We start from the raw sequence: 14,997 nt of genomic DNA on the forward strand, positions 1-14,997 counted from the left end.
TGCATTTTGTAAAAATAAAATCAACCCACTTTCCACCAAGGTGTGTGCAGGAAACGATGGGCCGCTGCCACCGTGCGCTTGGTTGACAGCTCCGCGAAGCTTTGACAGAGCCGGGAGACAGCTGTCAGCGTATTTTTAGCCAGCGGCCCCGTCCACAGCAGCGCTTCGGGGATATATAGGTCCGAGCTTTTCGCATGATCGCTTCACTTCTCGCATTTTTCTCGCTGTTCTCATCCGCGATGGCCGCCAACAAGGAACGTACCTTCATCATGATCAAGCCCGACGGAGTCCAGCGTGGACTCGTCGGCCAGATCATGCAGCGCTTCGAGGCCAAGGGCTTCAAGCTGGTCGCGATGAAGTTCATGTGGGTAAGTAAAAAGTGCTGCTGCAAAACTCCCGAAACCCCCCGGGCTTGGTCGCTACGGTCCGGCTCCACGTAACCACATAACCTAGAAAAATGTGTCGCCGTCGCCTGTTTGAAGTGGAAGAAAAACGTGCTCTTTGACCTCTGTAACTAATGGAAAATCGATCAATTGTTCCTCTTTCCTCTCTCTCTTTAGCCATCGAAGGAGCTGCTCGAGAAGCACTACGCCGACCTGTCGGCCCGTCCGTTCTTCCCCGGACTGGTCACGTACATGAGCTCCGGCCCGGTCGTGCCGATGGTCTGGGAGGGCCTGAACGCCGTCAAGACCGGCCGCAAGATGCTGGGCGCCACCAACCCGGCCGACTCCGAGCCCGGCACCATCCGTGGCGATCTGTGCGTCCAGGTCGGACGTAACATCATCCACGGCTCGGATGCGGTCGAATCGGCCAACAAGGAGATCGCTCTGTGGTTCAAGGACGAGGAGCTGGTATCCTGGACGCCGGCCACCGAAGGATGGGTGTACGAGTAAAGCGCTTGTTCTCGGTGCAAACACTCACACACACGCGGGCTAACACTGAAACAATCAAGCATTTACACACTCACAGACACACAAACACACACTCTCTAACTCTCTAATCACTGTGTGAAGGAGAAGAAGGAGGAAAAGGAGTATTCCTGTTTTATTTTATACAATTATGTGTATCGTCGTACTCAAGTTTGCTTTTAAAAGTGTGCTTCTGGAACACTGAGAACGCGAAAGGAAGAATAAAAATGCTAGAGAAATGGAAAATGGTGGGTGCACCATTTTTAACCTTGAGAAATGTAGCTAGCGGGGCAGGGGGGAAATGTACTGAGGGGTGTGCGTGTTTTCAAGTGGGGGGTTGAAGTGAAGAGATAACCTTTCTTCCATTGTTGGCCGGAGAAATGCATTGTTTGCCCCGGTGGCAGGGGGTGAAAGTAATTAAGCCGGATGACCACTTTTTTCGCTCTGTTTGCATACGTGGACATCCCGAGAGCTCCCCACCGCTGATAGCATCTGAGCGTGCAACCCGTAATCGAAGTGCGATCAATAGTGCGGACAATCCTCCTGAGCATCATAAAATAAACATTAATTTAAATGGGGGGAAATGAAACGAATTCAACAACAATATAATGCAGCATCATTAGCACCATTAGACGGTGGGGAGTGCTGTTATTATTTACAATAAGGAAATGCTTTTTTTAAGAGCAACATAGCTCGTTCGGGAGACAGTAGCCGAACGATGGTGCAACATGCAATGCATCATTGCTGGCATAAAATCGATACATCTAAAACTGCTCCTGCAAAAGCAATTAAAAGCAGCCAGAGGAAGATCCAACAAAAGCACTGGGGCAGAGTGGTAAGGGGTTAGGATATGTGCTGCCCCCTCTGAGAATAGTGCCGGCTTATGCACCGGTGTATGCAAATAGGTTAATGCAATTGCTATTGCATTACCGTGAATGATCATTTCGACAGACATTGGTCCATTATTGGGATACTGAATGTACAAGGGAATCGATTTTACTGAAACAATTTTTCTAGCTGTTTATCAATAGTGTAAAGAAAAGAAAGCATTTGCCGGTATCTGTGTAAAAAAAAAACATCCGAAGAGGATTTGTGATTTGATCGATTGGCTTTCGTTGCATTCAAAGATGGTAGCATCATGTAAAGGAGTTTTATCGTCTTCTTTTCAAATTTGCGCAATACTGCCATAAGATAAATGTTTAATTGCATCAAAGAGTAAACAAAACATTTTCGGCAATTTTATCCGCAAAAAAAGAAACTCCATTCAATCCATCTTGAAACTACGTGGAACCATTTCAAGCGCTCAACACGCACCGCAACGCCCAACGCGGAGTGGTAAACGGATGCTGTCACTGCTCGTTTGACAGCTACCCCACCCCCGGAGCAGTATCACATCGCTGCAGCCCGTTCAACACAACCCCACCGCGAACAGTGCGAGCTAGCACGAAAAGGCATTTAAACGTCACACAATAGCCGAACGGAACGAACGTACACGCGTATTTCGGTCGCGCTCTCCTCGGGGAAAGAAAAAAAAAGAAAAGCAGCACAACAAGTGCAAGTGGTGTAGTGTAGCTTTCTTCCTCCATTATCAGTGGTAGCAGCAGCAGCAGCAGCCCCCTAACACCTAAGCCAACCAAAACCCACCCCACCAGCCATGTCGGAAGTGAAAACGTACTCGCTGGCGGACGTAAAGTCCCACAACACGAACAAATCGACCTGGATTGTGATTCACAACGACATCTACGATGTGACGGAGTTTTTGAACGAGGTAAATCCCGCCGAGGGGTGATGGGTGCTCCGAAAGGGAGCAGGTCAATAGAAGGAGTCACGGCAGGCCGTGTAGTGCCTTCAACGTGGTCACAGTGGCAAGGTGTGACAGGGAACGTGGAAGTGCCACGAGTAAAGATAGATAATCACCACACCAGAGGCACAACCTCCTTCCGGCCAGTAGAAATGAGCAAGATAATGAACCGTTTCCAGGATGAGATGGGGGAGAGGTGCGACCAAACCATTCGCGGGCCCCCGTTTTAGAGAAGAGAAATCGCGCCCCATTTTCACATTGCATAACTCGACGACAGCTGGATAATCGTTTTAAAACGGCTTTTCCAGCAGCATCATCATCATCACCATCATATGGCCGTGGTCCGTCCGCTGGGAGGTGGGGGACGATTTGCAATGCAAACAACACAGTAGGGCACACACCGAAGCGCGCATATAGTAGGCAAGATCTTGAACTGCCGGACAACGATCGCGCGTAAAAGATACGATGGCAAAGAAGACGGTGTGACAAACACACGGAGACGGAGATTGGGGTTTGGAAGGGGTAGAACTAGGGAGTTGTTTTTTCTGCAGTATCATCTGGAACCGTCGAGCCGCTGCCTGCCAGCAAGCAGTACGATATTTGCAAATCATGCTCGGTGCTGATCAAAGTTCAAGGTTAGAAGGCCCCCCTTCCAACAGAGCAGACGTCGTTGGCCAGCGAGGAGGGTGGTGTCTGTTCGTAACGAACGGTCAAATCGTATGTGTGCATATTTCTGCTGGAACGCTAACGGCTTAATGAATTTGTCTGTATGGAGTCCAAAAATGTAGATTTGTCGATTTTAATCATTCGCGGATCGTGCCAGTCGATCGTCACCGGACACATCAACGTGTACACGCCCAGTACGGGGTTTTCTTTTGAGCGATCTATTGATGTTTAATAGACGAAAGCTGCCAAGTCACCAGCAATAACAGCAGCAGCAGCAGCAGCCACTTTATCAATATTTTTATGTGCATCGCGATAGGAGTAGTAAAGAGACAGCAGCAAACAAGCACACTTGCTGCCGAGGGAAAGTTTATTACAGACCTCGGCTAGTCCATCGTAAAAAACGCTAAGGTTAAAGATGATTAGGCATAGACTAGAAATCTGTCTCGTTTACATTTCCAATAGCATCGCACCACTAGCGTCGTTTTCCATCACAAATGGCTTTGTGCTGTGTGTGTGCGCGCTGTTTTGCACCACACCAAGTAATGGAGAGCTCCCCCAAGCGCGATCGAGCGCGAGCTGCTGAACTGTGTTAACCTTGACGGAGTCATGCAAACATGAACAATTGAACATCACGCATGCCCTGTTCGGTACGCCTCTATTGTTTTGTTTACGCATCTAGAGATCTTTAACGCGGAAAGGAACAGCTGTTGGTTCCAGCTGATGCTTGGGCTGACTGGCTGCTGATAGCTTTAAACATTCATTTCGGATTACATGAGGACATTAATTTCAATGCAGGATATTTTATTTAATCCTTTAAAAAATCACATTGTCACGTACGCAGCCGCAAAAAGCGTGTAGAAAGTTCCATCGTGTACCCTTTTAGACGAATTTAACCTCCGGTGCTGGTGCGCAACGACGTACACACGATAAGATAAAGCAGTATTGTCACGATGAGTTTGCAAAACGAGGCTACGAGTAGGTAGCATACCGGTTGAGACATACACACCATGGAGAGACCAAGATATGCAAGATTATTTGCGCTACAAAGATAATAATTGTGTTTTATTTTTTAAAAAAAAACTCTTAAAAAATTGAAGTCTTTCTCATCGCAACTGTCATTTTAAATTAAATTTTAATCTAATTGCAATTGCGGCTTCTCGTTTTTAGCATCCCGGTGGCGAGGAGGTGCTGCTAGAACAAGCCGGCAGAGAAGCAACGGAAGCGTTTGAGGACGTCGGCCACAGCAGCGATGCCCGGGAGATGATGAAGAAGTTCAAAGTTGGCGAGCTGATCGAAGCGGAACGAAAACAGATCCCGGTGAAGAAGGAACCGGACTGGAAAATGGACCAGCAGGATGATAAGTGAGTAGTGAATGCTTTGTCTTTATCAGAGCTTTATCACCTAATTCACGCTAACTTCTTTCGTTTGTTTTTTAAACCCCTTTTTGCTACAGCCAACTGAAGCAGTGGATAGTGCCACTTATCCTCGGACTGCTCGCCACCATCCTCTATCGGTTCTACTTCACCCAGTAAGTCCCCCCGGGCTGCGCTCGTACACACATGGGGGCCACCGAGCAGCTGCTACACACACACATTTCCAAGTACTGTACTGTTAAGTGGATGAAAGTGTTTGAATGAATGCGAGTGAGGAGTGCATGTAGTAAAGCAAAAAACAGAAATGGCATGTGTGGGAAAACAAACATCGCATCGCACAACGGCCACGGAACAAGGACCCCCACAGGGCCACGGGGTTCGTGTTATAGTATGCAATACAAAGGTGCTGTGTGTGGTTGCGGGAAGGGAGATTAGTTAAAGCAAAAGGGGACAACAAAAGAGGATAGTGGAAATACTAAGGAAATGGCACCCATCCAAGAAGCTCTTATGATAGTTTCAAACACTAGAAAATCGCAACAACTGGAACAATCTAAAGCAAAGCAAAAGCCTTCATACAAAACCAAACGTTTTCCAATGGCGTTTTGGGGTGAACAGGTGCGTACACACACATACAAGCATTAAGGTAGGATTTCAGAGCGCCAGGGAGAAAACCCGTGTGCGCCACACGGTAACAAAAGCTAAACTCTAAAAAGGCCAACCATATTTAGAAGCGTAATTGATTTCTCTATAAACACTATCTATTACTATCTTCGCTATCTACTACTATCTCTCTGTCTGTGAGCCAATTTTGAACGAAAACATACAACAAAAAAACCATCCAGAAACCAATTCTCTCGGCACGGGCGACGAGATGTGCTGATTGTAAATCAGCATATTAGGATCCATATCGAAACACGAGACGAACGCGCCGGCGGAAACGAGGATAGCGAAAAGATTGCGACAAAACGTCTTTAAAAACACGATCGGCAAGATAATATGTACCTCTTTTTTTCTTCTATGAAAAGTAGGATACCAAAGTTTCATCGACTGCCTTACCTTACATACACACAGTTTTTGGGGGGAGGGATGGAAACAAAATGCGGGCCGAAGGGAACGAAAGAAGGATGGCAGTGTGTAAGGGCCCCACATTGGCCTGTGAAATGCATAAAAGATTTTCATTTGTTACTCTTTGTATTGTTAGAGCTCCCCGGGCTCGTGGTTCGTGCGTCACAAGTATGGTCGATTTTTTTTTTGTTGCGTTTCTTTCTCCCAATTTGTAAGAGTGATGCCCCGTTTCTATGCCTTTCTAGGTGCCACGGCACAATTCTAGCACGCGTTAGCGATAGGAGAGAGCGTTTAATTCATCATACATTTCTGAGCGCCTCACTGAGGGAAGGAAGGGACGGCTCTAAAACTGTTTCACGTTAGTTTAAATGTTTTATATTGTGTTAAAAAACGTAGCTTCCGGGGCGTGATAGAAGAGTCACCACACACACAAGCGTTCATGTTTTTTTATTCTTATCTGTATGGGGAAAAGGTGTTTAATTGCTGTGTTTTTTTACCTTTAACAAAGATGCTTTTTTTTTACAAAAAAATCTTTTCTATGTGTCTACCAAAATGGAGCGAAACGTTACGGAATAAAATAACAAAACTTTATATGTAATGTACGTCTCGTGACAGGGTTAAGGACCTATTTCATCCGAAGTTACGATAGCAGCACTCTCTTTCTTTCTTTCCCGAAATTTCTTTCCTCTACCGCGAGACGCACGTTATCGTAAAACCAGATACAAATAACAGTTCAAAAATTATTCTTATTTTATTAAAAGCCGTCTTCCCCCGTAACGTTCAACGTTCTCAATCAACCGCGGCGCCTTGCCGCGCCCATTAATACTCATCATCATCGTAATACTCCTCCCCGGAGGCGACCGTATCGCCCGCCACCTCCTCGTAGTCCCGCTCGAGACACGCCAAGTCCTCGCGTGCCTCCGAAAACTCGCCCTCCTCCATGCCCTCCCCGACGTACCAGTGCACGAACGCGCGCTTCTTGTACATCAGGTCGTACTTCTGGTTCAGCCGGGCCCACGCCTCCGAGATGGCGGTCGAGTTGGAGAGCATGCAGACGGCCCGCTTCGGTTTGGCCAGCTCGCTGCCCGGCAGCACGGACGGGGCCTGCTGGTTGATGCCGATCTTGAACCCGGTCGGGCACCAGTCGACGAAGCTGATGTGGCGCTTCTTCTTGATCGCTGCCACCGCCTCGTTCGTGTCCTTCGGCACGACGTCGCCCCGGAACAGCATGCAGCACGCCATGTACTTGCCGTGCCGCGGGTCACACTTGACCATCGTGTTGTCCGCGGTGAAGCACGCGCTCGCAATCTCCGCCACCGAGCTGCTCTCGTGCGACGCCTTCGAGGCGGACACGAGCGGTGCGTACGACACGAGCGGATAGTGGACGCGCGGGAACGGCACCAGGTTCGTCTGGAACTCGTTCAGGTCCACGTTCATCGTGCCCTTGAAGCGGAGCGAGGCGGTGGCCGACGACACGACCTGCGCCACGAGCGCGTTCAGATCGGTGTAGTGCGGCCGATCGATCTGCAGCGTTTTCGAGCAGATCTCGTACGTCGCCTCGTTGTCCATGATGAAGCAGCAGTCGGACGTGTTCATCGTGCCGTGCGTGCACAGTACCGCGTTGTACGGTTCGACCACGGCGGTCGAGATCTTGGGCGACGGGTAGACGGCGAACTGTAGCTTGCACTTTTTCGCATAGTCCATCACGATCTGGTCGAGCAGCAGCGAGGTAAACCCGGACCCGGTGCCGCCGCCGAACGAGTGGAACAGCAGAAAGCCCTGCAGCCCGTCGCACTGCTCCGACAGCTTGCGGATCGTGTTGCCGACCCGGTCGATGATCTGCTTGCCGACGGTGTAGTGCCCGCGGGCAAAGTTGTTCGCCGCGTCCTCCTTGCCCATGATCATGTACTCGGGATGGTACAGCTGCTTGTACGAGCTGTTCCGGATGTCGTCGATCACCGACTCCTCCAGATCGATAAAGATGCTGCGCGGCACCACCCGGCCGGAGCGTGTGTCTTGAAAGAAGGCGGCCATGTTTTCCTCCACCGCTTGGTTAGGTGCCATCAGCCCGTCCGGCTGTATGCCGTGCTCGGTGGTGAACAGCTGCCAGCAAGCGTTCCCAATCTGGCATCCTGCCTGGCCTACCTGTATCGAAATTACTTCACGCTGAGCGCGAGAACCAACAAACAACCGAAAAAGTAGTTTGATTATTATTTGCACACCCAACCCAAGATTGCACTGAAGGGCGTAACGCACCATTTTTGTTCTCTATTCTACAACGAAAAGACGCTCACACAACGATGGATAAAACGAACGATAAACGATGCGCAAAGGACAATGCCGGACACACGACTGAGCATGAAGGCTGGTGGTGGTAATACATACGATACACACGATCGGCACTGTGGCACATACATTCAAACCACACGGACACGGACACTGTACAAGCACACAATACACTCTCAAACCAAGCAGGATGCACACGAAGATCCTATACCACCGTGGTGCTAGTTAGTGTACTTTGTTAGTATTAGACACTATTGACAGTGAGTACAGCAGGAGTTTCGTAGTGCAATATTGGTCAAAAAATTGGTATTTTATCTTTTGTGCCAATAGCAGTATGAAGTGTTATACAAAACCGTTTGTTCTAACTTTACTTTGCAAATAGAAATTTATGATCCTTAAGGATTGTTAGCTTTCGCATAAACATAAAGTCAATTACTGTAGAGGAAGAAATGACTTATTTTTTAAGGAAAATGTGTTTAAAAAAGAAATACACTTCCACCGCGTAGACGAACGTAAGAACGATACATACCGAGCAATGCAGCAATGAATAAAAGCTATGCAATAAAACGAAAATGTCATGTGAGGATTGGAAAGATGTTGAAAAATAAGGATGGCAATGAAATTCTGTTTTATGAGACGCAACAAATAACATAGCAGGATACCCAGGATACGGAGCGATCGTTTCTACCGTTTAGGCCGAACCTCAGAAGCGTTTAGTACAATGTATTAGTAAATAAATTTGTTAAATTAACACTCTGGGCGCTGGCGTTTTGTATTAGCTTTCTGCGGAGAACACAGTACAAGATAAGAGAGCGATGAGAGCGTTTCATTGGCTTACGATCGTTCACTCTCTTTCTGATCCTCACGTGCGATGCCGCTTCTGCAATATGCGCTCTCTCTTTCTTCCCGCTGCAATACGCTCTGCTGAGAGTTACTGTGAGACAAACAACAGAGAAGGAGAGTGAACAAAGCTGTGATTCTAAAACGAGCCACACAGCGCTCAGAGTTTTAAATAGTGTAAACAATGATGGGGATCAGAAGGAAAAGCTGTCATTGATCGGCATGGGAGGAGACTACTAGAGACCAGAACCATTAGCAGTTGACTGGTAGACACCGAAGCGAACGGACGAAATAAACGAGAATGAACTCTACAAATTGAAGCTTGATCAAATCGATGACATATGCCACCTAGATGGCCTTTTTTTTCTTCTTCTTTGGCTCAACAACCGTTGTCGGTAAAGGCCTGCTGCCTACCATTTGTGGACTTGGCTTTCAGTGACTTATTGATTTCTCCCCATAGCAGGATAGTCAGTCCTATGTATAGCGACACGGTCCATTTGGGGCTTGAACCTATGACGGGTATGTTCTTAAGTCGTACGAGTTGATCCCAATTTTTAACATAGACACTTTGAGACTCTTCTTTTGTCTATCCAGAACTCGTAGGTAGCTACTTCAGGTTCACTAAGAACCTGGAATTTATTGATTGCATATGTAAACCAAGCATTCAGGATCAACCAGGATCAAGCAAGCTGTTTAGATCCTCGGATATAACATTAACGCAACGAGGAACTAAATCGGTTTGAGTAAGCGCTTTAATCTAGAAAGCTGGAAAAATGAGACAATCCCAATAAATACGCAAAGCCACTCACTTCGATCGTTCACTGAACCAGGTTCACTGAATCGCCTAAAATTCAGCTCTAACAACTTGAACAGGTGCCTTCGTAAAACAGTCACACACACCACACACTTCCTCCTGCCTAGGGAACCTTGCGCTTGATACGAACACCGCTGACACCGGGGGATAACCTTCGCGTGGTTCTGTGCCGTTTGCGGATTATCAACATGCTGTTTTTTTGCACTTCCTTCCAGCAGTAATACACCACAATCAGAGCAGCGCGCACATTGCGCATCCTCCGAACGCCCGCGTCGTGTTGTGGCGGCAAGGCATATTGTTATCAAAGGGTCCACAATTCCTCTCCCGCGTATTGGCAATATCAGCGTGGCAGCGTTGCGTTATGGTTTTAAGTCTTCCGTGCCGATCAGTGTTTGGTTGCGTCTGGAACGGGCCGGTCGCAACGAAGAATTGTGTGGCACACAACATTGAGATTAATTAAATCATAATCAAGCGTAAAAGAGTAATAGAGTTGAAAGTTCAGCAAAAACATTTGGTTTGGTGAAGTTCAAATTGTGAAGCAAGCGTGAAAATGTTACGACTGAGAGCGAACGCGGTGGCAAAGTTTAAAAGTCACATTGCGGGTGGCGAGCAACGTGCCATCACTGCAGCGACCTCTGCACGCAAATATTCCACTGAAAGCCCACTGCCCGAAAGTGCCGATGTAGTGATCATAGGTTAGTAGTAGCAGGTTTCAAAGACCCTTTTGTGTATTATAAGGACAAGATCTTCCAAAATCTTCGCATTCAAATCTTTGGAAATTAAAGAACGCTGCTATTACTCAAAAACTTCTGCTCGATTGAGATTAGGATGCTTTGTTGGTTTTTATTGCCACTCTGATTCTGATAATCGCCTCAAAAGCAACGGGAATTTACGTGATCAACACGCAAAAAACACATAAACGGAAAATAAACCTGCAAAACGCTAGCTCGAAGAAAAACAAAACCGGCTTGCCGGTGTCCAATCTCTGGTGAAACAATCAGCGACCCCATAGACGGCAGCGTCGCCATCGTGCGCAAGACGCTGCCCACGATAACCACTGTGACCTTCCGTCCAGAAGCCATCAATCGCTCGACGATCGCTGATCCAGTGCGATTTTCGATTGACGTTGCGTCGATCGGTGGACTGAATGGCAAAAGTAGCAGGAGGCAGGTTCTGTTTTGTTGAACTACATTCACAGTACAAATAGGTGCAATGAACACAACACAAGCACTGTAAAGAACAAACCTCAGCAGGCGGTTAAAGTTCAAACTCCCTTATCAATCCGGTACGATCGTTCGGGATGCGTCTGTTTTCAGGGTTTTTCTTTTTAATTTACAATAATTCCATTACACAGCAGCTGGTGTTGTGGCCGCTAACGCGATCGTAGTAGCCTTCGTTCGGGGTATAATTGTCAAATTGAACTCTCGCCCAAGGTGTATGGATATTAGGAGGTGAAGTGCTTCAGAGCAAATTGACATTTCACGACTTGACATAACAATACTGGGGGCTCCGGTATTAAAATCGGGGAGGGCTGGAGGGGGGTATAGAAAATTGTATGCGATTTGACATAACAATACTCAATGATGGCGCCCAGAAAACGCGCTAACAATTCACCTCCTTAATAAACACACCTTGCTCTCGCCGTTTACTAGCTCTTTCGCTTTGTTTATTTCCCACCAGGTGGCGGTTCGGCCGGTTGCAACACACTGTACCAGCTGGCAAAGCGTGGCGTCCGAGCGGTGCTGCTCGAAAAGTCCAAACTAACGGCCGGTACGACCTGGCACACGGCCGGCTTAGTATGGCGCCTACGACCGAACGATGTCGAAATTCGGCTGCTAGCGGCAACGCGCGATCTGCTCATGAGCCTCGAGGAGGAAACGGGCCATAATTCGGGCTGGATTAACAACGGCGGGCTGTTCATTTCGCACTCCCCCGAGCGGTTGGATGAGTACAGCCGGTTGGCTACGCTCGGCAAATGCTTTGGCATCGAGTCACACATCGTCGGGCCGGAACAGGCCCAGAAGCTGTTCCCACCGCTAGACCCGACCTCCTTCACCGGTGCCCTCTACTCGCCCGGTGACGGTGTCGTCGATCCGGCCATGATGTGTACCGCCCTGACGAAGGGTGCCACCGCTAATGGGGGGCTCGTGGTCGAGGACTGTACCGTGTCGCAGATCATTACCGGCGAGAACCTGCTCGGCATGAAGGACGTGCGCGGTGTGCTCACGAACAAGGGTACGATCCGCACGAACACGGTCGTGAACGCGACGGGCGTGTGGGGCCGGGATCTGATCGAACCGCTCGGCGTTTTTCTGCCCCTGATACCGATGAAGCACGCGTACGTCGTGTCGGAAACGATGGACACCATCCATCAGATGCTGCCAAATGTGCGCGATCACGACTTTTCGCTGTACTTCCGCATCCAGGGCAAATCGATCTGCATGGGCGGGTACGAGAACAATCCGATCATGCTGAACCGGGTGCCGGGTGACTTCCACTTTGGGCTGTACGACCTCGACTACTCGGTGTTCGATACGCACATCCAGGGTGCGGTGAAGCTGTGCCCGGCGTTTGGCAGTGCGGGGATCAAGAGCACGATCTGCGGACCGGAATCGTTCACGCCCGACCACAAACCGCTGATGGGACCGGACCCGACGGTCAGTGGGCTGTTTCACAGCGTTGGGTACAACTCGGCCGGCATGATGCTGGGTGGCGGCTGTGCGGAACAGCTGGCACAGTGGATCATACACGATCGGCCCGACCGGCACATGTTTGCGTACGATGTGCGACGTTTCACACCCAAACAGAAGAAGGCACTGAACTGGGCGACGGAGCGAAGCCACGAGGCGTACACGAAGAACTATAGCATCGTTTTCCCGCACGATGAGCCACTGGCCGGGCGAAACTTTACCGTCGATCCATTCCACAAGGTAAGCGAAGGATCATTAGTATGGTGGGAGGTAAAAGGAGGTGGTTTGATCAAACGTTTTTCTCTTTGTTTTGACTTCCAGCAAATGATACAATATGGCGCAGTTATGGAGGAAAGACATGGCTGGGAACGGCCGGGATACTTCCTACCGGATGAGACGGTTGTGGTGCAACCGTACGATTGGTATGGCTACTACGATCATCCCAAGAACGCCAACACACACTACGAGGAAGCACTGAAGGGAGACTACACGTTTGGATTTTCGGAGCATCACGACTTGGTATGATTTCTTCGCAGGGAACTAGTGGTGGGACCTCGGAATCGAAACCTCCCGATTATGTTTTGGGATTTGGATCAATTAAGAATCTGATGGCGATTTCGAAATCGGCTCTAGAAACGGACTTGGTTTCGAAATAGGAATCGGAATCGGTACCATAATTGACTTCGGATCTGGAATAGTAATCGGCTCCAGAATCAGAATTGAACCCGGAACTGATTTCGGAACTGGCTTAGGAAATGGAACCAACTAAGAAATTAGAATCAGCTCCAGGATAGGAATCACAATTTTTTGGAGCTGGTTATAAACCTTCCTACCTTTCTTGCAGATCGGCGAGGAAGCACTCACCTGCCGCCATGATGCTGCACTGTTCAATTTGAGCTACTTCTGCAAACTCTTCCTTACCGGCAGCCAGGCAAAGGAGGCCGCCGAATGGATCTTCACCGCCAACTTGGATAAACCGATCAACAAGTAAGTATTGAAGGTATTTTACACGAGATAGAGGCTTCATTTTGAGCTCTTCTTTTGCACAGGACCATTTACACTTGCGCTCTAAACAAACGGGGTGGCGTGGAAGGAGATGTCACGGTTAGCATCGTAGAGTCGGGACTGGGTGGACTGCATGATCCGATCTTCAAGGTAAGTGTCATGAGCCTTATAATGGTGTACTCGGCAAGTGACTCTTTTGCTTCCATCTCCAAAACAGGGTCGTGGGTACTACATCGTTGCGGGAGGTGCCTCCGCTTACCACACCAAATGTCACATCCTGGCCGCCATTCAGGAGAAAGCGTTCCGGGCAGTGGTGAGCGATCACACGGAGGAGCTGGGCGTACTATCACTGCAGGGACCGAAAAGCCGCGAAATTCTGCAGAAGATCACCGACTTTGATCTATCGAACGAGAAGCTGTTGCCGATGAACTCTACCGCCATACTGACGATTAAGATCAATCCGCACTACAGCTGCCATGTGCGTGTGTTGCGCGTCAGCTTCGTCGGCGAGCTGGGCTACGAGCTGCACATACCCGAGGAAAGCTGTAACGATGTGTACAATGCGCTGATGAAGGCTGGATATAAGGAGAGTCTGCGAAACGCGGGCTACCGGGCACTGTACTCGCTCAGCAGCGAGAAGGGCTACCATCTGTGGGGATCGGATCTCCGGTCGGACGACACGCCGATCGAGGCCAACCTGGGCTTTGTGTGCCGAAAGGAGGGCGAGTATCAGGGCAAGGAAATTGTGGATCGACAGCGCGAAAATGGCGTCAGTCGGCGGTTGGCATTCTTTACGCTGCGGGAACAGGTAAGACCTTTGTAGGGTGCGTCTTTTTCTGTAAATTATCATGTTTCTGACCCCCTCTCAGGTACCAATCTGGGGATTGGAAGCGGTCTATCGGGACGGAGAGATTGTGGGACATCTGCGGCGCGGAGAGTATGGTTACACGCTCCAGAAACCGATCGGCCAGGCGTACGTGCAGCGCGCAGACAGTAGCCCAATCACGAACCAGTTCCTGCAGTCGGGCCACTACCAGATCGAGGTGATGGGCAAGCTGTACGATGCCGATTGCCATTTGAGAAGTCCGTTTGATCCGAAAGGTGAACGGATGCTGGGAATATACAAATAAATCTTTTTAACCGCTAGAGCTTAGTAACTGACATCGTGTTTAAACCGACCGAATGACACGCCAAGATGACATATCCCGGGGGGGGGGGGGGGGGGGGGGCAAATGTTGCGACCTCGGGTGTGAGCGTTTTTCGGAAGGATTTCGAAAGGATTTATAGAGGTCCAGCGGTACACGACGGTTTGCATAATTTATGGTCACCGTTTTCACCCCACTTGAACGCGTGAAACGATCAACCACAAGGCGGGGGCGCGAGAGTTCCACACGTATTGTGGGAATGTTATCCGATCTCCGACTTTCTTCCGTTCGCGTTCGCGCACTTGCCCACAGTGCATGGTGAAAGGACGGTTCAGTAGAAGTAATGAGTAACAGGATCCTCGTAGAGGGGTGAAAGACAAGGACGAAAAAGGACGAATCGACGA

The 14,997-nt window shown here is 49.0% G+C and overlaps 4 protein-coding genes across 4 annotated transcripts; 3 read left to right on the top strand and 1 right to left on the bottom strand.

Moving 5' to 3' along the window:
- Window positions 1-95: 95 nt before the first annotated feature.
- On the top strand, window positions 96-1,154 carry LOC1269986 (nucleoside diphosphate kinase). Its single transcript, XM_308641.5, has 2 exons — window positions 96-368; window positions 561-1,154. Exons 1-2 carry the CDS (start codon window positions 195-197, stop codon window positions 891-893), a joined length of 507 nt encoding a protein of 168 aa, XP_308641.4. The 5' UTR covers window positions 96-194; the 3' UTR covers window positions 894-1,154.
- Window positions 1,155-2,271: 1,117 nt separating this feature from the next.
- On the top strand, window positions 2,272-6,411 carry LOC1269985 (cytochrome b5). Its single transcript, XM_308640.5, has 3 exons — window positions 2,272-2,676; window positions 4,543-4,736; window positions 4,829-6,411. Exons 1-3 carry the CDS (start codon window positions 2,563-2,565, stop codon window positions 4,905-4,907), a joined length of 387 nt encoding a protein of 128 aa, XP_308640.2. The 5' UTR covers window positions 2,272-2,562; the 3' UTR covers window positions 4,908-6,411.
- A 128-nt stretch (window positions 6,412-6,539) lies between these two features.
- Window positions 6,540-8,825, bottom strand: LOC1269984 (tubulin alpha-8 chain). Its single transcript, XM_308639.5, has 2 exons — window positions 8,070-8,825; window positions 6,540-7,979 (listed from the first exon to the last, which is right to left on the bottom strand). The coding sequence occupies exons 1-2, from the start codon at window positions 8,070-8,072 to the stop codon at window positions 6,633-6,635; spliced, it is 1,350 nt and encodes a 449-aa protein (XP_308639.4). The 5' UTR covers window positions 8,073-8,825; the 3' UTR covers window positions 6,540-6,632.
- Window positions 8,826-9,966: 1,141 nt separating this feature from the next.
- Window positions 9,967-14,605, top strand: LOC1269983 (sarcosine dehydrogenase, mitochondrial). The gene is made up of 7 exons (XM_308638.5): window positions 9,967-10,448; window positions 11,434-12,683; window positions 12,765-12,962; window positions 13,288-13,430; window positions 13,493-13,598; window positions 13,666-14,256; window positions 14,318-14,605. Exons 1-7 carry the CDS (start codon window positions 10,304-10,306, stop codon window positions 14,576-14,578), a joined length of 2,694 nt encoding a protein of 897 aa, XP_308638.5. The 5' UTR covers window positions 9,967-10,303; the 3' UTR covers window positions 14,579-14,605.
- The last annotated feature ends 392 nt before the right edge of the window (window positions 14,606-14,997 follow it).

Source organism: Anopheles gambiae, chromosome 2, assembly GCF_943734735.2.
Source record: "Anopheles gambiae chromosome 2, idAnoGambNW_F1_1, whole genome shotgun sequence".
NCBI lineage: Eukaryota > Metazoa > Arthropoda > Insecta > Diptera > Culicidae > Anopheles > Anopheles gambiae.

What these genes read in the sequence shown, in the direction of transcription:
- LOC1269985 (XM_308640.5), top strand. Translation starts at nt 2,563, where the DNA reads ATGTCGGAAGTGAAAACGTACTCGCTGGCGGACGTAAAGTCCCACAAC. An exon ending in TGACGGAGTTTTTGAACGAG is followed by an intron (nt 2,677 to 4,542) that starts GTAAATCCCGCC and finishes TCTCGTTTTTAG; the next exon opens with CATCCCGGTGGCGAGGAGGT. An exon ending in ATGGACCAGCAGGATGATAA is followed by an intron (nt 4,737 to 4,828) that starts GTGAGTAGTGAA and finishes TTTTTGCTACAG; the next exon opens with CCAACTGAAGCAGTGGATAG.
- LOC1269983 (XM_308638.5), top strand. Translation starts at nt 10,304, where the DNA reads ATGTTACGACTGAGAGCGAACGCGGTGGCAAAGTTTAAAAGTCACATT. An exon ending in CCGTCGATCCATTCCACAAG is followed by an intron (nt 12,684 to 12,764) that starts GTAAGCGAAGGA and finishes TTTGACTTCCAG; the next exon opens with CAAATGATACAATATGGCGC. An exon ending in TTGGATAAACCGATCAACAA is followed by an intron (nt 13,431 to 13,492) that starts GTAAGTATTGAA and finishes TCTTTTGCACAG; the next exon opens with GACCATTTACACTTGCGCTC.
- LOC1269986 (XM_308641.5), top strand. Translation starts at nt 195, where the DNA reads ATGATCGCTTCACTTCTCGCATTTTTCTCGCTGTTCTCATCCGCGATG. An exon ending in TCGCGATGAAGTTCATGTGG is followed by an intron (nt 369 to 560) that starts GTAAGTAAAAAG and finishes CTCTCTCTTTAG; the next exon opens with CCATCGAAGGAGCTGCTCGA.